General features: G+C 36.5%; 5 protein-coding genes across 5 annotated transcripts; 1 reads left to right on the plus strand and 4 right to left on the minus strand.

Moving 5' to 3' along the window:
* The first annotated feature begins 145 nt into the window (after positions 1-145).
* Positions 146-4,121, plus strand: LOC126371268 (organic cation transporter protein-like). Its single transcript, XM_050016552.1, has 3 exons — positions 146-2,301; positions 2,398-2,805; positions 2,887-4,121. Exons 1-3 carry the CDS (start codon positions 1,955-1,957, stop codon positions 3,599-3,601), a joined length of 1,470 nt encoding a protein of 489 aa, XP_049872509.1. The 5' UTR covers positions 146-1,954; the 3' UTR covers positions 3,602-4,121.
* Positions 3,755-10,172, minus strand: LOC126371286 (lysocardiolipin acyltransferase 1-like). Its single transcript, XM_050016585.1, has 7 exons — positions 10,053-10,172; positions 9,766-9,872; positions 8,689-8,974; positions 7,511-7,707; positions 6,117-6,292; positions 5,276-5,379; positions 3,755-3,999 (listed from the first exon to the last, which is right to left on the minus strand). The coding sequence occupies exons 1-7, from the start codon at positions 10,114-10,116 to the stop codon at positions 3,755-3,757; spliced, it is 1,179 nt and encodes a 392-aa protein (XP_049872542.1). The 5' UTR covers positions 10,117-10,172.
* Positions 10,173-10,364: 192 nt separating this feature from the next.
* Positions 10,365-11,609, minus strand: LOC126371621 (organic cation transporter protein-like; the record flags this gene model as incomplete). The annotated part of the gene is made up of 2 exons (XM_050016937.1): positions 10,365-11,088; positions 11,173-11,609. Coding segments are annotated over 2 exons (1,161 nt in total), but the record flags the coding sequence as incomplete, so codon positions are not given.
* Positions 11,610-15,190: 3,581 nt separating this feature from the next.
* Positions 15,191-23,374, minus strand: LOC126371264 (organic cation transporter-like protein). The gene is made up of 4 exons (XM_050016547.1): positions 23,180-23,374; positions 17,737-18,088; positions 17,250-17,657; positions 15,191-17,051 (listed from the first exon to the last, which is right to left on the minus strand). The coding sequence occupies exons 1-4, from the start codon at positions 23,208-23,210 to the stop codon at positions 16,340-16,342; spliced, it is 1,503 nt and encodes a 500-aa protein (XP_049872504.1). The 5' UTR covers positions 23,211-23,374; the 3' UTR covers positions 15,191-16,339.
* A 602-nt stretch (positions 23,375-23,976) lies between these two features.
* LOC126371622 (organic cation transporter protein-like) lies at positions 23,977-25,760 on the minus strand. Its single transcript, XM_050016938.1, has 3 exons — positions 25,519-25,760; positions 24,902-25,309; positions 23,977-24,685 (listed from the first exon to the last, which is right to left on the minus strand). Exons 1-3 carry the CDS (start codon positions 25,743-25,745, stop codon positions 23,977-23,979), a joined length of 1,344 nt encoding a protein of 447 aa, XP_049872895.1. The 5' UTR covers positions 25,746-25,760.
* Positions 25,761-26,780: the final 1,020 nt, after the last annotated feature.

Below are 26,780 nucleotides of genomic sequence, written 5' to 3' on the forward strand. Positions count from 1 at the left end.
AATAACATTATAACGTTGTTAGAGTTGTTTTTATTAAATATAATAAGTACAATATTGATATACATGATGTTAGTGACATCGAAACGGATACTAAGAGAAATGATTCAATCCATGATTCTGAGTTAATTCATGTTTTTTTTATTATTATCAATTATATACTTTTGCGATGGAAAATTCCACTTGATATTAACTCAGAATATAGAGCTGAATCATCCCTCACAGTATTCATTACAATGACACTTGCACCCCTGTATGTACCTACAAGTACATACAGGTAGCCAGTTGATATCAAGTGGAATTTCCTGACGGAAAATTCATGAATATTTTAGTGTATTTTTTTAATTATTTTCAATTCTATACTTTTGCGACGGCTAATTACAGTTGATTATGAACTCAGAATCATGGTCTGAATCATCTCTCAAAGTTTTCGTTACGATGTCACTAACACCCTGTATAAATGTTACTATAGTCAAGCACTGCCACAGACAGACAAAGGCACATATAATAAGTAATTTATCTTTTAGGTATAATGGATGTGTTATTTAACATTGGATGTCTTATTGAAACGGACTCATTATTTTGGTGCAATAAAGTACTATATTATAGATACTATTATACGAACATGTATAACGTACATGTATATGTACAGTCATAAGCAATATCATGTACCCACTTTAGAACCCTGTCGCACTATCATATTTGACATTTAATGAGACTTACGGTTTAATTTGTCAAAAAAGTTAATGTGACATGGTTTCAAAGTGTTTACATTTTAATACTCGTGACGTAACCGTACTTATAACGTGTCATAAAGTTACGGTTTCTTATTGTATTATAGATGATTTACGGCGGGATCATTTCCGCTTAGTAACTTTTATATAACTACCTTAGTGTGCCGCCTTTACGCCGAACAATTAGGTATACTTACCTACGTTCCCAAAATATTTTGATTGCCAACTTCAATAAAAAAATTGCCCATTGTTCCATTTCTCAACTAAATTGTCTGGCAGATAATCAGTACACATATTTAATTAGGTACGCAGATTAAACATTTGACGTTTGTATGAAACACGAGTGTTAACTTTGTTATAATAAAATTGATTAGGTTAGGTTTGTATGCTGATAAAATACACTGCCAGACTCAAGTTCTATTACGGCATACGCAATTTTCATCAACACGAACAAACCAATAATTTGCATAAAGTATAATATAAGTAGTGGTTATTAAAAAAATCCAATGTGGTAGTTTTGGCAGGAGGGTGAAATATGCCTGAAGCAAGCGAATATTAGGAAAATGAAATCATACCAATAATTGTTTGCGAAACAAGGTATAGATCCATTCAAATTGCATCATAATATCATTATTTGTGCAGACAATAAAGACATAATGTTCAGTTAACCTACCTAATAATATACGGGTAATTTAATTAATACTGTACAAATTGCAAATATTGCTGTAAGTACCTACTTTGTACCTACCTAAAGACTGCTATGCTTATACGGCTGCAGATAAACAGAATGAAACAGTGCATTGTCCTAAATAAATCTAGCATGACGCCGTAACTTTGCTATTTCATTTATCTATGAGACGATAAGTTTCAAGTTTTAAAATAAGGTACCAAGCGCTTCTTGATAATAGTTGATAAAGCCATGCTGAAAATATTTAAGTTACATCATATAATTAAGTAATTCGTATTTGCCTTAAACTCGGCAGATTTTGGTAAATAAATATATCTCTAATATACATACTCGACCTCTCAAACTTTAATATCAGTAACGATAATAAAGATAGAAACACCGCAATCAGTATAAGAGAGACATTTATTACTGTATCAGTCTGGTAGAATGTCGCCAGACGCGGCATGGAACAGTTGTCTTGTAAATTGAAACACGTGATTCCATTGTTCACATAGACTGTAATTAATTACAAATTGTATCTTATGTGTATTGAAATATGTCTTTAGAAGACGCAATTGAGACAATCATCGGCCGGTTTGGTAAATACCAGTCTTGGGTATTATTTCTCATACTTTTAGGTCGTTACCCAACCGAATTCCAGTTAACCAACGTAGTGTTTATATTGCCTAGTGTAAACTATGTGTGTAAAGATGACAATGCCTACAATTTAACTAATCATTGTCCGTGTCGAAATCCGGAATACGACCAGAGCACGATCGTCAGCTCAGTGACGAGCGAATGGAATCTCATATGCGACAGAACTTCGTTAGCGAGTTTATCACAATCGATGCTGCAAGTTGGCATACTAGCAGGTAGCCTTGTGTACGGCTACGTATCAGACAGGTAAGCACTATCTAAATCCTATTCATCTTTACAATAATTTATGTCGCTATCTACTTATAAAATAAGTATCAGATAATACCTTTATTGTTATTTCAGATATGGGCGAAAAATTTCAACAATTAATGCTTTCTTCTTCACGGCACTATTTGGAGTTCTGGCGGCTGTGAGTCCCCAACTGTGGATGTTCATCGTCTGTCGGTTTTTCATCGGCATGTCTCTTGGAGGAACCATGCTGTGTGCCTATATCTTATTAATAGAGATAAGTGGAAAATCCTTCAGACCATATGTTGTAGGACTGGAGGGCATATCCTACGTCACAGGCTATTTCGCCCAGCCGATAATTGCATACTATTTAAGGGAGTGGAGATATCTTATTCTCGTGACGTCAGCGCCGTGGCTGCTAGTCGTGGCGTACTACTGGCTTTTACCTGAATCTCCTCGCTGGTTGATAACTGTTGGTAAAAAGAAACAAGCCATTGATCTTCTAACATACATAGCAAAAAAGTAAGTTACCAAGGTTAATTACAATCTTATACATCTTATTTTATAGAATGATATACCTGTTTAAAACATTTTTCTTTTCAGAAATAATCGTCCAACAGAAAATATCGAAAGGATTGTGAGTGAATTAGACTCAATTGAGAGCAATAACGAACAACGCGGTACATATTTGGACTTGTTCAAAACGCCAAAGATCAGAAAGTACACGATCGTCAACGTGCTAGTGTGGATGTGCTGCGCGCATACATTCTTCGGTATCAACCAGTACATTGGCCGGCTGGACGGGAACCTGTACCTCAACGTGATGCTGTCAGCTGTGGTGCTCGCGCCAGGGCTCGTCCTCGTAGTTCTGTCTTCACTATACCTCAAGAGAAAAGTGAGCATCATCGTCAGTTTCTGTACAGCAGCTGTTCCTCTCCTAATATTCATATTCCTACCAAAAGACATGCCTACAGCAACATTAGCGTTTGCTATCATTGGACAACTAGGCGCTTACACGTCTTTCATTCTAACCTATCTATATTCTTGTGAATTATTCCCCACCGTTGTACGGAACTCTGCGATGGGGCTTGCATCAGTTTTCGCGAGATTCGCAAGTTTTGTCGCGCCGTTTGTAGTGAACATTGGTATAGAATGGGTGTCGATATTGATATTCAGTGGTCTAGCCTTCTGCGCTGCATTTTTATGTTTGTTTCTACCAGAAACAAAAGATATCGTTCTTTTTAATACTATTGACCAAGTTGAACAACCCAAAGAAAGAAAGACTAATGATAACAAAACAGCATATCTTAAACAATAGTTTATTGCATATTTTTTATAAGTAATTGTATTAATTAAATATACTTACAACAGTTAATAAAATTACCTTGTTTTTAATCGATTCCTAACTTTTTGGCATACACGAGAATCCACAGGTAATGATTTATCTATATACTACTAAAATCTAAAAAATCTAATTCGCTTTTAATTTCTCAAGTAATTTGTACTGTATGTTATGGAATCCTCCGAAGTACCAGGTAACGAACACAAATAAAAAGCAGTGGTAAAGGACCCAAAAGCGGAAAGCTACACTATAGAGCATCCCATAGGCAAAGAGGAGGTCTATTATAGTCCAGAACATGAATCCTATCTTCGCAGTTAGCATTTCTCTCGGTGCTCGTTCTACGGGTGACTTGTTCGAGGGGTCGATAAAAGTTCCTGAAAATTACATCTCAAGTTCATAAAATATTAATGAGTTTTTCCCTGTCTTTATCTGTCTCAGACTCTAATAAATGATTATAACGATATAAATACATTTAATAAAGACAAAGATTACTGTATTGCATTTTTTATGGACGCATACTATACCCAAAATCCATTTTATTACCCATTTTATTAGCTGCTTATCGAAACATGTAGGTATAAATAATCTGATATATTCGACGTAATCAAGAAAGGTAAAACTGCAAATTATGCACATTGCAACTCTATGGCAATGACTTTGAACTGTGTCGTATGCTAAGCAGTTTTATATGTTCATAAAACGGTTATAGAAGAGAAGATTGCCTTAGCCTCAGAAAACAAGGCTTTCAACAGTTGCACGTATTAATTATTTAGGCATTTACTAGTAGGTCAGCAAGTTCTGCAATAGGCAGTCACTAATCATCAGGTGAGGTTATAGGAAAACCTATTATTTGCCTATGAAAATAATAAAGATATAAGAAGAAATCTGTTCTACTAAAACTATGGGAAACCATATATTTTAAAACTAAGTTGATTCAACTAATTTTTAATCTTGGACAACGATTTAAAAAAAATCGATATAAATACTTATGTTACATTTTATATGTTCTTAATAGTTTATATAGTAAAACATAACTAGGTAATGAAGTATAAAATCGTAGTCTAATAGGTACCCAATGAAATCCCGCGTAACATGACTATGGATTCCGGTAACTAATCTCTAATTATATAACAAACTGTAATTTTTATCATTCCTCTTTTTGTGCATCAACCTTAAAACCTTATTATATTACCCGATGAATCGGGCCGTTCGACGTGTAGATATAAAAAGTATGACGAAATCATGGCCCCGCCCACCCGATGTGCAATTACACTTCCCGATCCCGACGCATCGGGCCCGGTGAATAGCGTGGGTCTTTAAACAGATTCATCACCAGCCCATTAACGTCCCCACTGCTGGGGCACGGGCCTTCCCTATGGATGGATAGGGAGATCGGGCCTTAAACCACCACGCGGGCCCAGTGCGGATTGGTGGTTATTAACGACTGCTAATGCAGCCGGGACCAACGGCTTAACGTGGCTTCCGAAGCACGGAGGAGCTCGAGATGAAAACTTTTTTTTTTATGGTCACCCATCCTATGACCGACCTTTGCGAAAGTTGCTTAACTTCAACAATCGCAGACCGAGCGCGTTTACCGCTGCGCCACCGAGCTCCTCTTTAAACAGATTACATAATATTATCCAAGCTCACCATCGTAATGAAACTTGCGAAGGCTGCTTTCCTTCTCCCGCCAACGTTCTTCCAACCACGACCTCAAACTGGCTTCTTCATTGGGCAGCTCGTCAATCGAGTAACTAAAATACATAAAATATAGTCTGAATATGCACAAATGCACTATTTGAATTGATAGACTACAAGCGTAACAAAGTAAGCAGACCCTGCGAAAGCGGAATAACGCTAAGGAGATGATGATGAGATGTACTGTCTGCTTTATTTACATTTTTCTTTTGTTTGTTCCATTGTGCACAAATATATAAATAAATGAGACTACTAACAGGCTACTAACGTATCAAGTTATCACTGTACAATTTAATACAACCTTAAAAAATACCTAACTTTTGGCTCGGTTTGTCTTTGTGAGAGTAGCAGACCGATTTAGGCCGACAGCGATAAGCAATGAAGTAGGGATTCAAACATCGACCCCGAATTGAAGTGTTTACTGTCTCGAACCGATTATTCGCAATAAACTATATAGGTACTCTCTAGACTAGTACTAGGTACCTAGTACCCAGTGTTAGGGGGTTAAAAAGGTCACATAGAATCAATTCATCCAAAAGCAGTAAGTAATTTTGACATTTGAAAGTAAGTGTGTAAACAATAATACTTGGTTGCCTGGAAGAAATTAGAGAGCAATAAGACCGCCCAAGTTGTACTGTATTCACGTGGTATGTCTGGCCGACCACATTAAGTCTCATATCCCTACTTTAAACGCGGTAAGAACCCGTTATTATGTGTTTTAATCGTTATAGGAAGCCCAAACTCTGGGCAAAGGTGTAATGATGTAAAAATAATCTTTGTGCATATATCCTACCGTTTAAAGTGGAAATAGACGTGTCCAGGTATCTTCCCTTGCAGTAAGCTAGCCTCGGTCTGCGCGGGGTGGTCATACGCAACGGTGACGTCATACACAGAGCGCAGGCGCGGGCGCAGCTGCGAGGTCAGCGCTGCCCACCCCGTTGTGCGCGGGTGGAGCACGTACTCGTAGCGCTGGAAATATAAATGAATGGCTTCAAGAAAAGGCTGGTACGGTTTGCTCGACTTGGCGGGGGCACTGCCTAATCTGAAAATCAGATTAAAGCAAAAGAGGAATTGTGTCCTTTCTAACAAAATGGGCGATAGGCTGATTCCTTATTACCATAAAGTTCATCATAATTACCCATCTTAGGGACAGTTGTCTTTGATTGTGACTTGTGGCTTTGCCTACCCCATTAGGGATAACGGACGTCTCTTGTTTGTATGTAGAGCAAAAAAAGTTTTTCGTAACTAAAATACAATAAGCACGTTGTTATTTCGATTAACTAAACATTATGAATAACACGTATGTCTACGTTGTCCGCCGAGGTAAGTACGGTCACGAGTACTAATATGTATACACTTTGAAACTTTGTCACATTAACTTTTTTGCACAGATCATATAATACTAACGCAATAATCACACACACACACACACACACACAGACCATATAATACTAAATAGTTTTTTTGATAAATTAAACCGTAAGTCTCATTAAATATCAAATATGATAGTGCGACAGGGTTCTAAAGTGGGTACATGATATTGCTCATGACTGTACATACAGTGAGTCAGGTACTTACTTACCTGTTTTGTTAAATTTACTATTATTTTCAACATTGTATTATATTGCAATGGGGATAACATTCGTCCGACTTTGTCACGAACTAAAATTATCCAACAACACAATAGTTCTTTTTCATATCATATCACCACAACATATCATTTTACTCAAATCATTCTAAATTCAGGTAATACAAACAGGCTTCATATTGTCGGTTTTCAAACAGAACAACGCATGTTCATAGAAATTTATATTTATATATTTATATATACTTATATATTTTTGAAAATCACTGTACGTATAGTATAAAATAAATGTAGAGCTGACAAGCAATACGGTATAAAGATCAAATCATTGCCACCAATCGGACCAGAACCCAGCCCGTCTACCAGGGGGTTAAAATGGCTACATGGAAGCAATTCATCTAAAAAAACAAAATTGCAATTTGACATTTGCGCTTATAAAAGTACGTGCTTATAAAAGCACGGATCATCTCACTTTCTGACAAACGGCTGATCAGCCTGCAATGTTCTAACCAAGCCAGGGCCCGAACCTGAGACGTCCGGATCGTGAGCCCAACGCTCAACCACTAGACCACAGAGGCCGTTATAAGTATATCTATACAAACCGGCAATTTTTTTGCTTCAGCGAATTTATCGCTTCTTCTGCGATTTTCGTCGCTCAAGTCAGTGCCTTCTGGGAACAGAACGAGTCTACAGGAGCGCCTCAGACGCGTGTAGTAGTCAGCAAACTGGCTCAAACTCAGCTGGTCTTCGCTCCACGCTCTTTTCACGTATAGGAAGTAGTTCAACTGCATTATCCAACCTGGTAGAAAATAAATATATAAGGTGTTAGTGACATCGTAACGAATAATGAGGGGGATGATTCAGACCATGATTCTGAGTTGATATCAAGTGGAATTTTCCGTCGCAAAATTCATGTTATTTTTTTAGTTTTTTTTATTTATTTTCAATTCTATACTTTTGCGATGGAAAATTCCACTTGATATTAACTCAGAATAATCAGCTGAATAATCCCTCTCAGTATTCGTTACGATGTCACTTACACCCCATACAAGTACATACAGTAGCCATACAAATAGGTATGGGTGTTAGTGACTCTGTAACGAATACTGAAGGGGATGATTCAGACCATGATTCTGAGTCGATATCAAGTGGAATTTCCTGTCGGAGAAGTCATGTAAATTTTAGAGCTTATTTAAATTATTTTCCGTTCCATACTTTTGCGACGGAAAATTCCACTTGATATCAACTCAGAATCATGGCCTGAATCATCCCTCAAAGTTTTCGTTACGATGTCACTAACACCCTGTATACCCACCTATAGCTCGTAGTCATAGTCATTTATTAATAAGTAATAATAATTACACGTCACAGATAATACAAAATTAAATTAAATTAAATCCAATTTATTAAATACTATTACGGAATTCAATTACATTAAAATATATTATCAATTACTGGTCGACAAAACTATAGAATGCCTGCTCGATAAGCCATTTTTTAAGTCTTAGTTTAAATATAATGCAATTCTTTGCTTGTGTGATATGGTTAGGCAGTTTATTCTATACTCCTGGGCCCATGACATGTACATGCCAGGTCGTATGCTGCCTATAAGCATCTATATATAACTAAACAAGTTAAATTAATCGTTAAAATGGTGCTGAAATACTTTTGTTGCCTTGTAAAAATAATAAAGAAAAAATCACCTTGTAATAATTACGGGTTCGTAAAATATGTAAAAAAGGCCAATAAAAACAGATTTAGGTAAGGTTAATCGACTTACCCAATCCAGGTACAACCTTAAGTTCGTCTTTCAAGACGAATTTTATCTTTGATTTTCCTCCTATGTCAAAAAGGGCACTCTTCGATTCAGTGCCATCGACATTTCTTGTCTCTTTACAAGAACATTTTTCCTTAGTAGGATTCTGAGTAGCGTGGTACAGAGCTATCCACACATAGTTCCAGTCAACACGAGATCGATGGTTAAGAATTATTATTGTGTTTTCATCTGGATTCACATAGTCTCCAAAGTGATGAAGTCGAGTTTTGTAACAACATTGAAATAGCGCCTGAAATGTAATCAGAGCAGTTTAGTGATACGTTGAATAAGTAGGTATGTTAATTTGATAAGAAGAACTGTCTGTTTTATATTTTAAAATTTATTTATTTTTTATTACTTATTTTAAATGTAAACCTTTGTGTGATGCCCCTCTCCGGACCACTATTCAGTACATAATTTCTAATTAGGTATATCAATAAAATCTACGTACAATCTCTAGTTTCACGTGTACACTAAGAAAAAATTGTATGTAGAATTTCCGTACTTTTTTCTATGTCCTTATTTCTTTATTACATACTCTGAGACTCACGGTGACGCGGCTGGGGATTTTTTTTTAACGTGACTTATTGGAGATTTGCCGCAGATGGCATTAACTACATGGTCGGACAAATGGGGAGCACTAAGGGATCTCACCCGGTACAAAATTTAAGACAACAGGCCTGAGTGCCCAATTGGACGCGAACCTCGGCTCAGGGCGTCGTCTGAGAGGAAGAATACTTGAAAGAAGTAATCGACCCTAGTAGGTCAATAGCGATAAGCGCTGAATGAGGGAAATCGTCGACCACGCAGGCGGGGTCAGTATTGGGATTCTGAATGCGGGAAAACTACTGGCCGAACCCCTAATAACATTCATTTTCTTTTAATGCTTTTATGTACTTACTGTTTTTTGTCTACACGTGAAAGTAGAGATTAAGTAGATTTTATTGATGTGGGTATTTCAAAATTAAACTGAATAGTGGCCCGGACAGCATCATACAAACTTTTTCCAATATCAAACATAAATCCATTCCTATACCTTACCACTGGATACAGCTCCCACAGAGCGAACAATAAGTCGACGAATTTTCTGTACAATTTGTGATTGAAAAACATGAGGTACGTGACGGGGCAGTATAGTGTGAAAAACCCTGAAATAGTTGGAATTTATTTAGAGGAGTAAGTATTTTAATTAAAAACGACGAGTAGATATTTATATCCCGTGAAAGTTAATAGACACCTCGTTAGTATGCAATTTCCTTGACGCGAGGCGGCTATTTGATTCGCACGTTTTATAGATACAACTGTCAATTTACGCGATGTATACTCACCAGCGAGTATGGTGTAGTACCAGGCTGAGCAGAGCAGCACGCCGGCCGCCGCCGCCGCCGCCATAGCGCCCTGGGCTCGGACGAGCACTGCGGACACCGTCGTCAGCGAAGCCCTACAGTCGCAATCGAGAACCCTTACAACATACTAAACCCCCTTTGCGCCTTACATCTGCTTAAAATTTCACCCACCTTTATTCCATTAAAACAGATAAGTGTAATCGTAATCAATATATTTTCGTACAATACTCGCTCCAATATGACAAACATTTTCATCATTATTACTCATACCTATTTGATATTATAATGGCATTTTTAAGTTATATCACCCGAAATGCCAGCTGTTTCGTTTCGTGGTTCTGGTTTCTTTTTACCAAAATTTTCACCCTCTTCTAAAGTCATCATTAGGCCTCTTCCCTTCGTTTCGGGTAGCCAAAAGCATAACAAAGCGGCGAGTAGAGGAAACATTCCAAATGCCACTGGAGCACACCATTGTCCATAAGGTCTCAACGTAGCCACGAACGGTGCTATCATTGCTCCCAGTCGAGCCATCGTCGAAGCAATACCCATTGCACCATTGCGAACTACAGTCGGGAACATTTCTGAACAATACAAGTACGAAACGACGAATATGAGGAAACTGGACAGCAGTCCGAAGCAGCCGAGAACAATGGAACCCTTGCCTTCAGGAACAGCGGCGATCGTTAGCAAACATAGACTACATGCGCTGTAGGACATTACTAAAACTGTCTTTCGTTTCAAGACCTTCATGAGTGGGATAGCTATGAGACAGGAGCAGACGCAGACGGTGCCGGTGGCCGCCACGTTAATGTACAGGTCTCCCGTCAGGTGGCAGATATAATACGACACTCCATAGAAGTAGTAACTGCACACCAGCCACAGGAACGACATCACCAGCATATTCTTCCTCATGTTCGGCGTCCGGAACAAATCCCAAACGTAACTTTTGGAATGGTTTTTATGTTCTAATTGATAAAGGTCCACTGCGCGTTCGATATGCTCCACTGGTAAGTTGTTTCTGGAAAATACATTCCATTTAAGTAAATACAATGACATCTATTATTGAGTTCTACGTGAGATGTAAAAGTAAAGAGAGACTTACATTTTAGCGATTCGTTCCATCAATTGGACGGCCTCGGTCGTTCGGTTTACCGCCAGCAACCAGCGCGGTGATTCAGGCAGAATACAAATGTACGTTAACAAAATAATAGATGACAAAGATATCCCCACTTGAAAATACACATAATCTCTTATTAGGTATCCAAAAAGTGCTAATAAAATGTGACCTGTGGTAAAAGGAATATGATAGAGAGCTGACACTACGTCTCTGTACTCGTGTCCAACGTATTCCATTACCATGACGAATCCCACAATCAGTATACCACCGACAGCGAAACCCAGTATCATTCTAATTATGGTGAAACTCCAGTACTCAGGAACAAACGACACCATAAGCCCCGTAAATGCTTGTAGTATAACACAAAATATTAAAGTTTTTCTTCGTCCGAATCTGAAATGATTTTGAATTATAATCGAATGTTTTCACCCAATTTTATAAAATGTTCATTATCTTTTATATGAAGGTAAAGGTCACGAGCTTGAATTAGAGATGCTACCTGTCGGACGCCATCCCGCACAGCAAACTTCCGGTTAAAACACCGAATTGGAACAGTGTCTGTGTAAAATCTTTAAGCCATGACTTATAACAAATTAAGTTAAATTCTGTGACTATAGTACGGGTAAATATCGTCTTATTATAAACTGGATTATCACAGCACGATGAATTAACTCCGGGACAAAAATATTGAACTGGCGGAGCCAAAAATATGATGGCCATTTGATGAAAAGCTACTCCAAATTTACTAAAAAATACAATAGAACATAACCATAATTGATATTTGCTTAAACTGCCGATTAATTCACTGATTATCATTTGTGTATCATGTAAACATTTATAAATGAAATAGGAATGTAGTATGTACAGGTATAGGTATAATGTCATCCACGATCCTGTAATCAAGTAGGCTACAGTGCCTTACTATAAGATATATATATGTACCTATATGTACATATATATTGGTATAATGCTTAGGGACTTAGATTAGATGTTTTATGAAGTTTTTGCTTTTAGGAACAATTGGCGAAGAAATGATATGAAATTAACGCTGCTAGAAACTTTCTTTCGACATTTTATACAAAAAGTATTTTTTACACTTAAAAATCATTAGTATGGTAGTAACGAAGCAAATTGCAACTTACCGGCACTTAAAGTTACTTACTAATAATGACCAATATAAAAAATAATTAAAAACAATGCTAAGTTTTTTATTTTATTTTTGTTAATACACAATGAGGTTGTTTAAATATTGTACATATACACTTAAAAACAAAACCTGTGGCAATCTATACTTATAATAAATCTGTAGAGAGGTCAATTCTGTACATTAAATATTTTTTCAAAATAACTATCAGGGGGTGATAAGTGATCGATACTGATGCCAAAAATGCAATCAGTAAAATTTTTGTCTGTCTGTCTGTCTGTCTGTCTGTCTGTCTGTCTGTCTGTCTGTCTGTATGTTCCTTATAGAAACAAAAACTACTGGACGGATTTTAATGAAACTTGGTACAATTATTCTTCACACTCCTGGACAGGTCATAGTATACTTTTCATCACGCTACAATCAATAGGAGCAGAGTAGTGAAGGGAAATCCTTTCGTATGAAAAATCTAAACCACTCAAGTTAGACATTTGAAATTTGGCATGCAGGTACCTTAGATACCGTAGAGGTGTACTAAGAAAGGAATTCCCGAAATTCCCACGGGAACGGGAATTAGCGGGAAAATCCTTTTGTATGAAAAATCTAAACCACTCAAGTTAGACGTTTGAAATTTGGCATGCAGGTACCATAGGTACCGTAGAGGTGCACTAAGAAAAGAATTCCCAAAATTCTCACGGGAACGGGAATTAGCGGGAAATACCTTTTGTATGAAAAATCTAAACCACTCAAGTTAGACATTTGAAATTTAGCATGCAGATACCTTAGGTACCGTGGAGGTGCACTAAGAAAGGAATTCCCGAAATTCTCACGAGAACGGGAATTAGCGGGAAAATCCTTTTGTATGAAAAATCTAAACCACTCAAGTTAGACGTTTGAAATTTGTCATGCAGGTACCTTAGGTACCGTGGAGGTGCACTAAGAAAGGAATTCCCGAAATTCTCACGGGAACGGGAATTAACGGGAAAATCCTTTTGTATGAAAAATCTAAACCATTCAAGTAAGATGTTTAAAATTTGGCACGCAGGTACCTTAGACACCGTAGAGGTGTACTAAGAAAGGAATTCCCGAAATTCCCACGGGAACGGGAATTAGCGGGAAAATCCTTTTGTATGAAAAATCTAAACCACTCAAGTTAGACGTTTGAAATTTGGCATGCAGGTACTTTAGTAAACTTAAAGCTTAGTTGCAACAGGATATTACAAAATTCCCACGGGAACGGTAGTTAGCAGGAAAAAACATTTGTATGAAAAAATCAAATCTAAATAAAAGGAGAAACTGACTGACTCAGTGACTGACATATCAACGCATAGCCTGAATGGCTAAATGTAGGCATTTGAAATTTGGAAGGGACATAGCTTAGGTACCGTAGAGGTGCACTAAGAAAGGAATTCCCGGAATTCCCACGGGAACGGAAATTAGCGGGAAAATCCTTTTGTATGAAAAATCTAAACCGCTTAAGTTAGACGCTTGAAATTTGGCATGCAGGTACCTTAGTTAACTTAAACCTTAGTTGCAACAGGATATTGCAAAATTCCCACGGAAACGGGAGTTAGCGGGAAAAAAACATTTGTATGAAAAAATCGAAACCGCGTAAGGTAGATGTTTTCAATTCAATTCAATTAAATTATTTATTGCATTCCATGTAGTACAATGGGGTGTTACATAGGCATAGGAACTAAAACATGGACCCTGTAGGGCACAGCAACGTTGAAGGGAAGAGAGGAAGTGTGTATTAAAATTAAAACTCAATGAACAATCAATTAAAAAAAAATCAATTCAATCAATTGATTCAATCTAGCATGCATGCATGCCTTAGTAAATATAAAGTTTATTTTTGGCTGTATTTTGAAAAATGGGAGTTATTGGGAAAAAAATTGTATGAAAAAATCTAAACTGCATAAGTTAGATGCTTGAAATTTGATATGCACTCCCACACACACAAAGATCTCTCTCTTATATAACACGCCACGCGGACAAAGTCGCGGGCAAAAGCTAGTATTTAATAACATTTGATTTTTATTTGCAAGTATAAACATAATAAAGTAGTATAACCTTGACTGAGTTAATCCCTGTTTACTTATCTACGGTCACGAGCATTAATATATATAGACTTTGGTACCATGTCACATTAACTTTATTGACAAATTGAACTGTAAGTCTCACTAAATGCCAAATATGTTAGTGCGACAGAGTCCTAAAAAGGGTACATTATATTGCTCATGACTGTACATGCTATGCAAGGTCCACTCGACACCATAGCTTATTTTTATTGGTACAACTAGTACACGTTTGCTTGATTTGTTACGGGTTACGGCAATTTACAACTAGCTGAAACTAATTTCTCTCAAAAATCTACTAAACTGTTAAATATAATAAACAAATAAAGATAAATACAGACCACTATTCCATTCGATTCATTACTTCGATATTTTTTTTATATTGTAAATATAACTTTTAGAGATGTTTGTTTCAGCGTATCAAGATTGTTTGTTTGTCCGTGTTTCCCGGCTTCTTCTGTCGTGTGGATTGTGAGGTGGATTACCAACCTCATCAACCCTGGTGTCAAGGTTACTATTGAGCCGCCAAAGGCCCCTGACATGACTCATGTAACGATTACGTACTTATATCATTTAGTAGTAACCGGGACCAGCGGCTCGTATTTCAACGCGTGCATTCAACTTAAACTGGGCGATGGACAGCGTTATAGAATTATCCACTATAAGTTGGTCTGACCCGCGCGAGTTTATCGTAAGTATCGAGTGCCCTTAATGGTGAGCAAACGCATCAAGATTCAAGGTTTGCCATGGTTGCCGGAAGAGATAAGGCGTTAAATACTTATTATTTTTGTCTTTTTATTTTATTCCACTTTGTGTCATAAAGTACATTATATTGTGCATTGTAAGTAATACGTCATTTATCGCAAGCACGCTAGATAAAGTCTAACTTGCGTTCGCCTTTACAGAAAATTAGAGCAATTGTGTGCTTGCGTAAATACATAACTGCATCTTTATTATAGAAGATTACATGTGATTTATCATGTATTGTTGGGTACTTACCAGTAGTCACGGAAATTTGAAAAACAACTTTAGAAATCCCTGTAAAGTGAACATTTCCGCCGAGTCGAGATTTCGTGATTTGATTTTGATTTAAATCATACAAAACAATGTAAGTTGCTCGGTATTATAATAACTTTTACCTTTACATTTAAATAAGCGGGTATTTAAGAGTAACAATATATTATATACAAATACATTGCATTTGTCGCAATATACTTGAGATAAAGTTATATAAGATAGTGATTACGATAATATTATGAAATGTATGATATGGAATGTTTATACTATAAGATACAAGATCACAGTAAAACGCCAACTATGTCATTGTGAGATACATTTTTATGAAAAGATAATCTTTTTGTCTCTACATTTACAATAGCTCACGTTGTATGTACATTCATCCTATCTACCTTAAAACCTAATTAAATAAGTTCATTTAAGTGCGTCTGCGTTATCTAAACACTTTTAAGAGATTACCTTTATACAAACTACCTATATATACAGAAATTATACAACAAACAGAATCATAAAGTGATATAATGTAAAACAAGTGCTGTTCATAATAAATATTTCTTAGTTACATCTGATCTGCGTTTTGCACTTTTACGTAAAGATATAAAACAAATGATTAATGAATGTCTTATTGATTGGTATCAGAAATAAATATCTAGGTATGTGAAATAAATCACACAACTAATAAATCAACAATTAGGGTCAACTTCCTACGAATCATAATTGGTTTGTTGTCCCAACGTTAATAATGAAATATTTGCGCCGCGTAACACTTATAAGAAGTCAATTACTTAAGTGTTTTATGAATAAAAAATGCGCAAATGTAAGTAGATCCAAAAACTTTTGAATATGCATAAGTACTTATAAATAAATACTAATCCACAACACATTTTTTTATTTTGAGACAAATCGGCTTTGACATTCATTTCTCATTACTTTTTTCTTTAGATGTGACTTTTTTGCCGAATTGCTCACCTTCCTCAATAGTGGTCATCAGTTCACAACCTTTTGTTTCGGGCAGAAGGAAGGTGACACATCCTGCGATGAGGGGCAGTATCGCGAATACCACGGGGGGCATCCACCGCGCCTGGCCGCGGAGTTCCACCACGAAGGGCGCTATCATAGAGCCCACCCGCGCCATCATCGAAGAACATCCTAACGCTGCGTTACGCACTACAGTGGGGAACAACTCTGTGCAATACAAATACACCACAACAAACACTATGAAGCTAGCCACCACTCCTATACTTGCGCACACGACCGAGCCCGCGCCCTCCGGTATCACAGATAATATCAACAAACATAACGCACAAATAAAATTAAAAACTATTACAATATATTTTCTACCCATAACTTTTAGCAGTGGAATAGCTAATAAAGTACCAAGTAGAGTCACACTTGCACTAGCAGCTACATTCACAAAAACATTACCACTTAGTTGTCCTACGTACTGAGACACACCATAAAAACAATAACTACATGTTAACCAATTAAACGACATTGCTATTATGTTTTTCCTTAGGTTTGGTGTTCTGAAGAGATCCAAAATGTTTCCCTTTTTCAGTTGATGCTTCTCTACTTCCGCCTGGTAAGCCTCTACGTCGGCGCGTATTTTGTCGGTTGGACGATTGTTTCTGTAAATAATGATATCATTCGTCAAATACAGATCATTGGGATACACTTCCTAAATCGTAATCGTAATACGTCTATACATCAAGCAAATAATGGGTACTTTATATATGTAAGCCAAACAAAACAAGTTTCTGTAGAAAGTAAATTATATGCACGATGTGACTTGGCATACCTACTAAACAACAGAATGAAATACTTACATTTTAGCGACGCGTTCTAAGATATTAATGGCCTCATCTGTCCTCTTCATGGCTATCAGCCAACGAGGAGTTTCTGGCACAAGGATGAAGAAGGTTAACAGTAATATTGTTGGTGCTGATATTGCGAGTTGAAAATCAGAAAAATCTCTAAGAAAATAACCGAATACTGGGAGCAACATGTGACCCAAGTTAAAAGGCACTTGATAAAGGGCAGATATGACGTCTCTGTATTGAGTGCCGACGAACTCCATCACTATGACGAATCCTGTGACCATAGTGCCTCCGACAGACATTCCCACGAGGAAACGGAAAAAGGTAAATGTCCAGAATTCAGATATATAAGCAGCTGCCACCCCCATCGTCACCTGGATGACTACAGCCACCAGCAACGGAATTTTCCGTCCGAATCTAAAAATAAAAGCAAACAAATTATGAAAAAGATACCTTAAAATTAAAATACAGGAATTCAAAATAAACTACAAAATACCTGTCAGACGCCATCCCAAAGAACACGCTGCCAAGTAGTGTCCCAAGTTGAAATAATGTTTGCGTCATGCTGTACATCCATTTCCTCTCACAAATCAAGTCCCATTCCATTATAATCGTATTAGTGAATATAGAAGTATTGTACTGTGGACTCGGACATGGACAAGTCTCGGCGTTTGTGTCCGGACACGTGTATTCCACTTTCGGAGCCAGGAATATGATAGCCATCTGATGGAAGGCTACTGGGAATTTCGTTAAAAATATAAGCAGGCACAGCCATAGCTGATATTTGCCGAAAGATCCTGTTATTTTTTGGATTAAGTCCACGTTTGGTGTGGTAGCGGCCTTCGTTCCTGAAACAAAGTTTTATAAACCATAAAATGTTTTATCTAAATATTTAACATTATAATTAAAGTCTACTTGTGAAACAAACTACAAATACATCTGATCTAGAATGTGAGGCCCCTACCAAGTCGCGTGTGGAACGGAAACATGCGGTAATGTGTGTACTTATCTACACGTTGACGACCGTTATTTACGATAATTAACGTGCGTGATTATGGAGTTAGTAGAGATCAGCATTGAGAAAAAACTAAGTAGGTAGTCAAGTGCATTAGTGTCCTACAGTACGATCGTATTATGATAGGCACTTTTTTGACGTGACTTATTGCAAGCTTTCCTTAGAAGGCGTGAACTACTTGGCCGCAGAAATGGGGAGCGCTGATGACTCTTCTATTAATAGTATTAGAAGTAATAAGTACAATACTAAACCGGCTTTATGCATCGACAATAATTATCAGTGGAACGTGTGAAAATTCATCCAAATTCGTTTCAGATACGCAAAATTTTAGAATTCCGGAACTTCCCAATAATGAAACTGCTATCAATGATAATATGATAGCTTTCAATTTGTAGTTAATGTCGTATTATTTATACCATCCGTCAAATATTTTTTCAGGTCTTTTGTAGTTTGGGAATTCAACATTATGTTCCAAAAGGATAGTTGTTACCTATACCTATGGAGATATATAAAACAGTCTTATTACAATACGTTTATTATAAGTAGGTAAGTACCTAATTATTTTAATTGCTTAGTCAATTATGCTGGTAGGATCACATAATTAATACCTGAGTAGAGATTCACATAAAAACTAAGTATTAAAGAATATCATAATTAATAATATGTTATCTGCCAGAATAGGTAGGCATTGCATGTCTTAGGACGCTATCTCATTAAGATGCCGTGGTTGCGCGAGAAATGATTTGGGATTCAGTTGCCAGCAACAAATTAGTTGCCAGGTGCATACACTTCATTAATGGATTCGCATCGAGGCGCCATCATGGTGTCCTAATGAAGTGAAGCTCACTTATGTTGAAAGATCCTATGACACTTGTGAAATCTAACGATACATCAAACAAAATCAGATCTATTAGGGGAAACTAAACTTCGAAGGCTTATCTACAAGAAAGTATCGTGCCTTTTGCTGAAATTCTATCATAATTACATAAACCAGTCGAGATTACGCACTATTAAGAATTCGTAACATTATTAAAAAAATATAATGGCAGCAATAAATGAATTGTCTATTGTATTTGTGTGTGGTTAAATCATTCAGTTCTGCGGTTATGCAATATTATCAGTGCTTACTTCCATTGTCTCTAGGTCACAGTAATAATGATTTTCTACTGGGGTAAAGCAGCACACGTCAATGGATAAACTAAGGTTTAGATCACACTTGTGGAGCCTATTTACTATATAAGTGTGAAGTCCTTTGATATATATATATATATATCCCTTGATATATATATAAGTTTTTCTTGCAGCTTATTTTCCCCGGCTATACAGGTTGTGAGAAGCTACAGTCGTTTTAGGCGGATCAGACGTTCGTTATGTAAAATTGACGATTGAAAGTGTAACTATGTTACCTACTGAATAAAGATATTTTTGAATTTGAATTTGAATATATATATCTTTGTCCTTTGATATGGTTTTTGAAATGAAAACAAGGTTGGGACATTATTTATAACTAACTTATAGGTAGATAGCCTCACTCACTAATTGCAACAGTAATTACGTGGTTTCATCGTTTATCTTTTCAATGGAAGGTCTTGCGCACACACCTTGCTACAAATAAGAGGAATCCTCTTTTTTCGCGCAAATATTACCGACGTTTAGTTTATCATCATATATGGTCAACATAGTAACTTATATATACATCTACTGGGAGTTAAATGCTACATACTTATATAGTTATATAAATTATAAGACGAATGCAAGGCGTCTGCATGAAGTAGCAAACCAAATAAGATGGAAGTCGTATTCTAGAAAGTGCATACAGAGTTAAGCCTTTGGGGGTACCCAAATGGTTCCAGAATGCCTTGTCAATCTGTGTTTATTGATTTATTTATTAAATCAATTAATTTATTACAAAGTTTTACTTATCATTAGTCATTTTCTCAATCTCTTACATAGTCACTTTCCTAGAGAACCTATTTTCTATCAAGAAACTATGAGGGCATCAACAAATTACTAACAAAAGGCACGTATAAAAAGTTACATCAATGCTCAACTCACGCATGATATCAAATCCGTTTCTAAAACAACTTCCTACTTAGGTAGCCTCTACCTACATCCAACTGATAAAACGCTAAGATATGCTGTTACACGCTTCTGTGTTAATATTCTACGATCAAATGTATTTAACACTAAGTAGTATTTTTTTAAAATTGGCATTTCTACAAAATCATTAGAAAAATATTAGACACTGTCGCATATAAAACACATCAACGAGTGCTGTATTCTTACCCAAAATTGATAACTGCTTTCAAACAATTAATCTTGTAACAAACCCACATTTTTATACGGAAATAATAAAAACTTTACGAAAACAAAAAAGTTCCTTAAAATTAAAGTTAAAATAAAAGTTCTTTAAAAATAAAGAAAAGAATATCATCATATATGGTCAACATAGTAACTTATATATACATCTACTGGGAGTTAAATGCTACATACTTATATAGTTATATAAATTATAAGACGAATGCAAGGCGTCTGCATGAAGTAGCAAACCAAATAAGATGGAAGTCGTATTCTAGAAAGTGCATACAGAGTTAAGCCTTTGGGGGTACCCAAATGGTTCCAGAATGCCTTGTCAATCTGTGTTTATTGATTTATTTATTAAATCAATTAATTTATTACAAAGTTTTACTTATCATTAGTCATTTTCTCAATCTCTTACATAGTCACTTTCCTAGAGAACCTATTTTCTATCAAGAAACTATGAGGGCATCAACAAATTACTAACAAAAGGCACGTATAAAAAGTTACATCAATGCTCAACTCACGCATGATATCAAATCCGTTTCTAAAACAACTTCCTACTTAGGTAGCCTCTACCTACATCCAACTGATAAAACGCTAAGATATGCTGTTACACGCTTCTGTGTTAATATTCTACGATCAAATGTATTTAACACTAAGTAGTATTTTTTTAAAATTGGCATTTCTACAAAATCATTAGAAAAATATTAGACACTGTCGCATATAAAACACATCAACGAGTGCTGTATTCTTACCCAAAATTGATAACTGCTTTCAAACAATTAATCTTGTAACAAACCCACATTTTTATACGGAAATAATAAAAACTTTACGAAAACAAAAAAGTTCCTTAAAATTAAAGTTAAAATAAAAGTTCTTTAAAAATAAAGAAAAGAAAACGAAAAAAAGACATCAGTCAATAAATACTTAAAACAAACACATTGTCTGTCATTTCTTTGTACATTTTACGAGATAATACCTTTACAATAACAGCTGTAGGTACGTACATTGCGACATATTTTTAGTATTTTAATAATTTATACTAATATAAGTAAGTTACAGAGACAGAAAACACATGTAAATGTGAACATAACTCAATTGTTGCGTTACACCAGTACACAACACATTGACAAAATGCAACAGGTACCTATTAACAAAACTGATCCATCGCATTACAATACATTTGTTGGCCTGAATAGGTTTGATTTGGACTATTGTGTACTTTTAAAGGGAACAAAACGCTGCTTCACAACATGGAGCATTTTATTCCATTTCAGAGCGTCAATCCGTCAAATATAATGTTTTTAAGGGTTCGTGTTCACACGAGACAATGTGTTTGAGAATTTTAGTAAGTACTTGTCTACCTACTTACAAATTTTGTTAAGAAATAAAGGTATTTTATATAGGAACATAGCTCTGTGTTAATTCGGCTTACGATTGCAATTGAAATATGTATCTTCAACGAAGATACTCCTAATCCTAGATTAATCCTTGTAACAAGAGGAGCTGCACAAATGTGGATTTAAAAAAAAAAGCTGGATACAGTTGTCGGTACGAAAACATGCACAGCCGGCAGTGTTTTCCCAGTAGTGGGATAAAACAAGAATAGTATCCTAAGATTATGAACTATACAACAACGAGGTGACTACCCAAAGTACACTTGACTTGAAGCATACAACCCATCTGCTATAACTTCCATCGAGCTAAACAAACAGCAAATGAACTATGGAAGAAGTTTATCTTTTCATCTCAGCCGTGCGATCATGCGAGAATGTACTAATTAAGTAAATAACTTTCCTCTTGCTAACATACTTTATTTATCACTTTTACTGCCCCGCCCATAATTATTATTTAAATTACAATAACATTGTGGTGAACTTTGGAGCTTAATATTTACATCAGCAGCGTTTACCGTAGTTATCAACATATCATGAACTTTCTATACAAAACAATTAGCTGATAATTTTATTGTTATCTTACAAATAAACCCCGCCAAACAAATGTACTGTATGAGTTACAGGAAGTAGAATATTTAAAACTGGTATTCGTAGGCATGTCTAAGAAAGTATCGTAGCTAAAACTCAAGGTCAATAACTTTTATTAAAAGGTTAATTAATAAATAGAACAATGAAAAAGAACAACGAGGTTCGCCGCATGTTTCTGGCAATGAATCATTCATTAATATATTTCCTTATTAAAATGTAAATGCACGCATTCTTCATAATGCATGAAAATTATTAAATAATATTAACCTTATTATTATAATATTTCATTTTTGGCGCGAAATGGTGCAATAAGTTTTAAAGTTGATAAGAAAGTAAAAAAAAACAAACTAGCACTTTTATAGAGGATAATCTGAGATAAAAACAAAACATGAATGCCATAATTATGAGGGGTGTAAAAGTTGGGAATAACTGTATATACGTAGATACCAAATAATTTACACTTACTCTACCGTAAAATCGTATCACCACGAGAGCATACCGGAGCGAAACCTACTAAGTAGTAAACCTTCACCAATGCCAATGCGAACTTGCACAAATGCAAAACCTCTTGCAATATTGGGGTCATTACACTATCCGGTTAGACAGGTGTGCCCAATCACTTTCACCGTTGTTCTTACCATTTTCTTCCTTATGTTCCCGCATCTCCATTTTGAGTAATTCGTATTGTTATTGTTACGATGTTGAGCACTGGTTCCACTCGCGATTTCTCTTTAGCATCGGCAGGCCGACGCGCTCTCTGCGACCTGTGGCACCAGACTGGTGGCGGACTGTTGCGCCGGCGCCGCGCCACTCTCTGTCACGCTGTTTATCGACATTGTGACAGTAACGCCGACATCACGCAGATAATAACGCCCACAAGTAAATACTAGGTTTTAATGAACTTTCCAGCTCACACTTTAAACCGGAAGGGTTTTATAGTTTTGCGAATTGAGTAAATTGATGCAAATAAGGATGTTACCTATTTTGAGATGTCACATAAAAACCTAAATTAAGGTCACTGGAGTCAGTGACACCAATATACGAACTGCATTTTATGCATAGAATATTATAATTAATAGATACTAAGTATGGTAAGTATAATAATAATAGGTACAATGCCAATGCAGATACTAATATTGACTGCTGGATCTAATAGTAACTGTCGCTATAGTGGCAGTCAAATTAATAATTACCTTGCTAAGTCAAGGGCGAATCAGATTAACCTTTAATAACACGTGTCGACGTTGCTCTTTATAGACTGATAGGTAGGTGCAGGACTAAGATAACTTGTCATATTTTTTTTAATGTTTCGTAAATACGATACGACTATAGAAGGGAGGAAATATGTATTGTTTAGATAGTTAAGTAATTATAAATCTGAAAAGTTTTATTGTATGTATTTTATTATCTTTATTCACTAAGGTTCTTTGTTATATCAAATGTCTGGAGCTGGTTGTTGTGTTATTTTTTTACCGAACGCTTCACCCTCTTCTAAGGTCGTCGACAATTGACAGCCTTTCGTTTCAGGGAGCAGGAAGGTCACGCATCCTGCTACAAGCGGCACCACACCGAATACTATGGGGGGCACCCACGACGCGATGTCCTGCAGCTCCACCACAAAGGGCGCAATCATGGCGCCCACTCGAGCCATCATGGACGAGAACCCAAGGGCCGCGTTCCGCACCACTGTCGGAAACAACTCCGTACAATACAAGTACACCACAACAAACACTATAAGCCCGCTCACCACGCCCACACTCGCGCACACCAAAGAACCAACCCCTTCTGGTATCATAGCCAATATAAACAGACATACAGCACACACGAAATTAAAAATTATCACTATTGTCCTCCGTCCAAACAATTTCAGCATTGGTATGGATGCTAATGTACCCAGGAGCGCTACGAAAGCACTACAGGCGACATTTAAGAAAACGTCACCGCTCAATTGTCCTACGTATTGTGAAACGCCATAAAAACAATAACTGCAACTAAACCAATCCAATGACATTGTTAATATGTTCTTCCTAAGGTTCGGTGTTCTAAAGAGATCAATGAGGGTTCCCTTTTTCAGGTTATGTTTTTCTACTTCTGCCTGGTAAGCATCTACATCGGCGCGAATTCTCTCGGTTTGACGGTGGTTTCTGTAAGCAAAACACAATTCCTGGGTCACATGTTATTAAAACGTACTTATTACGACCTCCATGTAACGTGTTGGGGCAAACTTAGGTGTTGAACTGTTAGATTTATCTCTCACTGTACCTATACCTCGATCAATCTTCAGTTTTATAGGACTTGGAAAGCGTAAAATGATGTAGGTATGTATAATATTACTTATAAATACACAATGCAATATTTACATTTTTGCGACGTGTTCCAATAATTTAATGGCCTTGTCCGTCTTCTTCATGGCTATCAACCAGCGAGGAGTTTCAGGTGCTAAACAGATGTAGCACAACAAGATCGTTGTTGGAACTGCTATCGCAAGTTGAAAGTGTATGTAATCTCTTGTAAAATAAGCGATGCCTGGAAGCAACAAATAACCCAAAGCGAAGGGCACTTGGTAAAGGGCAGATATAACGTCCCGATATTGAACACCGACAAACTCCATGACTATGACAAATGTTATCACCATCGTTCCACCGACAGATGTCCCAATAAGGAATCGAAAAAATGTAAATAAATAAAAGTCATTAATAAATGCAGCTATATAGCCACACAACACCTGAATCACTACAGCTACAGATAAAGGCTTCTTTCTTCCGAATCTAGAAACAAAAGACAATGTCGTTAATAAAATTTAATTGCTGATATTCATATACAGAACAAAAGGTGCGGGATTGTTGGAATATTAGGTACCTATAAACATGCCCGTTTAATTATCTAACGTTCTTAGAACCCTGAACAATCTGTGAAAACATCCCACGCTGATACACCTACCTAAGTATTTCACCACGAAGAAGATGTAGGTACCTACCGATCAGATGCCATCCCAAATATTATACTGCCAACAAGGGTACCAAATTGAAACATAGTTTGCGTCCAGCTGTGGTGAAATTTCTTATCACATATTAAATTCCATTCCATTATCATCGTATTCTTGAATATAGATCTGTCGTACACCGGGTTTGAACACGGGCATGTAGGTAACTTTGTGTCGGCGCATATATATGATATTTTTGGAGCCAAAAATATAATTGCCATCTGATGGGCTGCTATAGCAAATTTGCATAAAAACATAAGACAGCATAACCAAAACTGATATTTTCCAAAAGCTCCTGTTATTCCTTGAATTAAGTCAACTTTAACGGGACCTGAAACAAAGAAGGAGTAATAAGCAATAGTCATGTGTTCGTGATCACGCCGCGTAAGTAGTGGACCGTCTTCACTCCTAAACAAGCATAGTAAATTATCCCTTAAGCATAAGGTGAAAATCTTTGCAAAAGTCGTCTTCGCTCAAGCGCCTCCCGCTTTAATCCATTATTACCCACAGATGACACAAAATCGTTTCATTCTAAAAGCCACGGGAACCCCGTAACCACGGTTCCTTTTACGATGAAAATCTGCACGCTCTTAACAGTTGATGTCTCCCCGCTATTGTCGAATGGCTCAAATTAACTTCTAAACGTTTCAAACTCAACAAAAACATAAAAATAACTATAAAAAACTACTTACGTATAAAAAAACCGAAATGAAGATAGTAAGTTGCGTTATGACAAGTCAATACAGGTGGATATTAATATCGCCTTATAGAAATAGCATAGCAATCACGATTCTAATAAGAAAATTAATCTCCTTCATTGCTCACGTTGGTACTGTTATTATAGGCTTCAATGTCATGTGTAATGCTAAAAAAGTAAAAAGTAAATAATAAAAAGTGGTGAATGGCTGATTGTGGCCGGTTATTATATCAATTGCTTATCTCATAAGTATAACGACCAGCCGGGACCGACTACTTAACGTGCCCTCTGAGCCACGGATTACGTTACTCTCAGACAATTGGGTGATCAGCTTGTAATATCCTAACCAAACTAGGGATCATAAAGTATTTTTTGTGATATGCTCCCATCGGGAATCCAATCTGGGACGTCCAGATCGAGAGATCAACGCACTGGACACTAAACTACAAAGGCTGATGCATGAAAATCACAATGAAGCGCTGCTCAAATGATAAAAAGAGAAATAAGAAAGTAGGTACTTATTTATTGCTATAGCTACTGTGTTCCTGCTCTGTCTAAT

Source organism: Pectinophora gossypiella, chromosome 12, assembly GCF_024362695.1.
Source record: "Pectinophora gossypiella chromosome 12, ilPecGoss1.1, whole genome shotgun sequence".
Lineage (NCBI taxonomy): Eukaryota > Metazoa > Arthropoda > Insecta > Lepidoptera > Gelechiidae > Pectinophora > Pectinophora gossypiella.

What these genes read in the sequence shown, in the direction of transcription:
- LOC126371268 (XM_050016552.1), top strand. Translation starts at nt 1,955, where the DNA reads ATGTCTTTAGAAGACGCAATTGAGACAATCATCGGCCGGTTTGGTAAA. An exon ending in TACGGCTACGTATCAGACAG is followed by an intron (nt 2,302 to 2,397) that starts GTAAGCACTATC and finishes TTGTTATTTCAG; the next exon opens with ATATGGGCGAAAAATTTCAA. An exon ending in CTAACATACATAGCAAAAAA is followed by an intron (nt 2,806 to 2,886) that starts GTAAGTTACCAA and finishes TTTTCTTTTCAG; the next exon opens with AAATAATCGTCCAACAGAAA.
- LOC126371264 (XM_050016547.1), bottom strand. Translation starts at nt 23,210, where the DNA reads ATGGAGATGCGGGAACATAAGGAAGAAAATG. An exon ending in TTTGGGATGGCGTCTGACAG is followed by an intron (nt 17,658 to 17,736) that starts GTATTTTGTAGT and finishes TTTTATTTTTAG; the next exon opens with ATTCGGACGGAAAATTCCGT. An exon ending in TTAGAACGCGTCGCTAAAAT is followed by an intron (nt 17,052 to 17,249) that starts GTAAGTATTTCA and finishes CATTATTTACAG; the next exon opens with AAACAATCGTCCAACCGACA.
- LOC126371622 (XM_050016938.1), bottom strand. Translation starts at nt 25,745, where the DNA reads ATGGCAATTATATTTTTGGCTCCAAAAATATCATATATATGCGCCGAC. An exon ending in TTTGGGATGGCATCTGATCG is followed by an intron (nt 25,310 to 25,518) that starts GTAGGTACCTAC and finishes TTTTGTTTCTAG; the next exon opens with ATTCGGAAGAAAGAAGCCTT. An exon ending in TTGGAACACGTCGCAAAAAT is followed by an intron (nt 24,686 to 24,901) that starts GTAAATATTGCA and finishes TTTTGCTTACAG; the next exon opens with AAACCACCGTCAAACCGAGA.
- LOC126371286 (XM_050016585.1), bottom strand. Translation starts at nt 10,116, where the DNA reads ATGGCGGCGGCGGCGGCGGCCGGCGTGCTGCTCTGCTCAGCCTGGTAC. An exon ending in GTACTACACCATACTCGCTG is followed by an intron (nt 9,873 to 10,052) that starts GTGAGTATACAT and finishes CAACTATTTCAG; the next exon opens with GGTTTTTCACACTATACTGC. An exon ending in TAAGGTTGTACCTGGATTGG is followed by an intron (nt 7,708 to 8,688) that starts GTAAGTCGATTA and finishes ATTTTCTACCAG; the next exon opens with GTTGGATAATGCAGTTGAAC.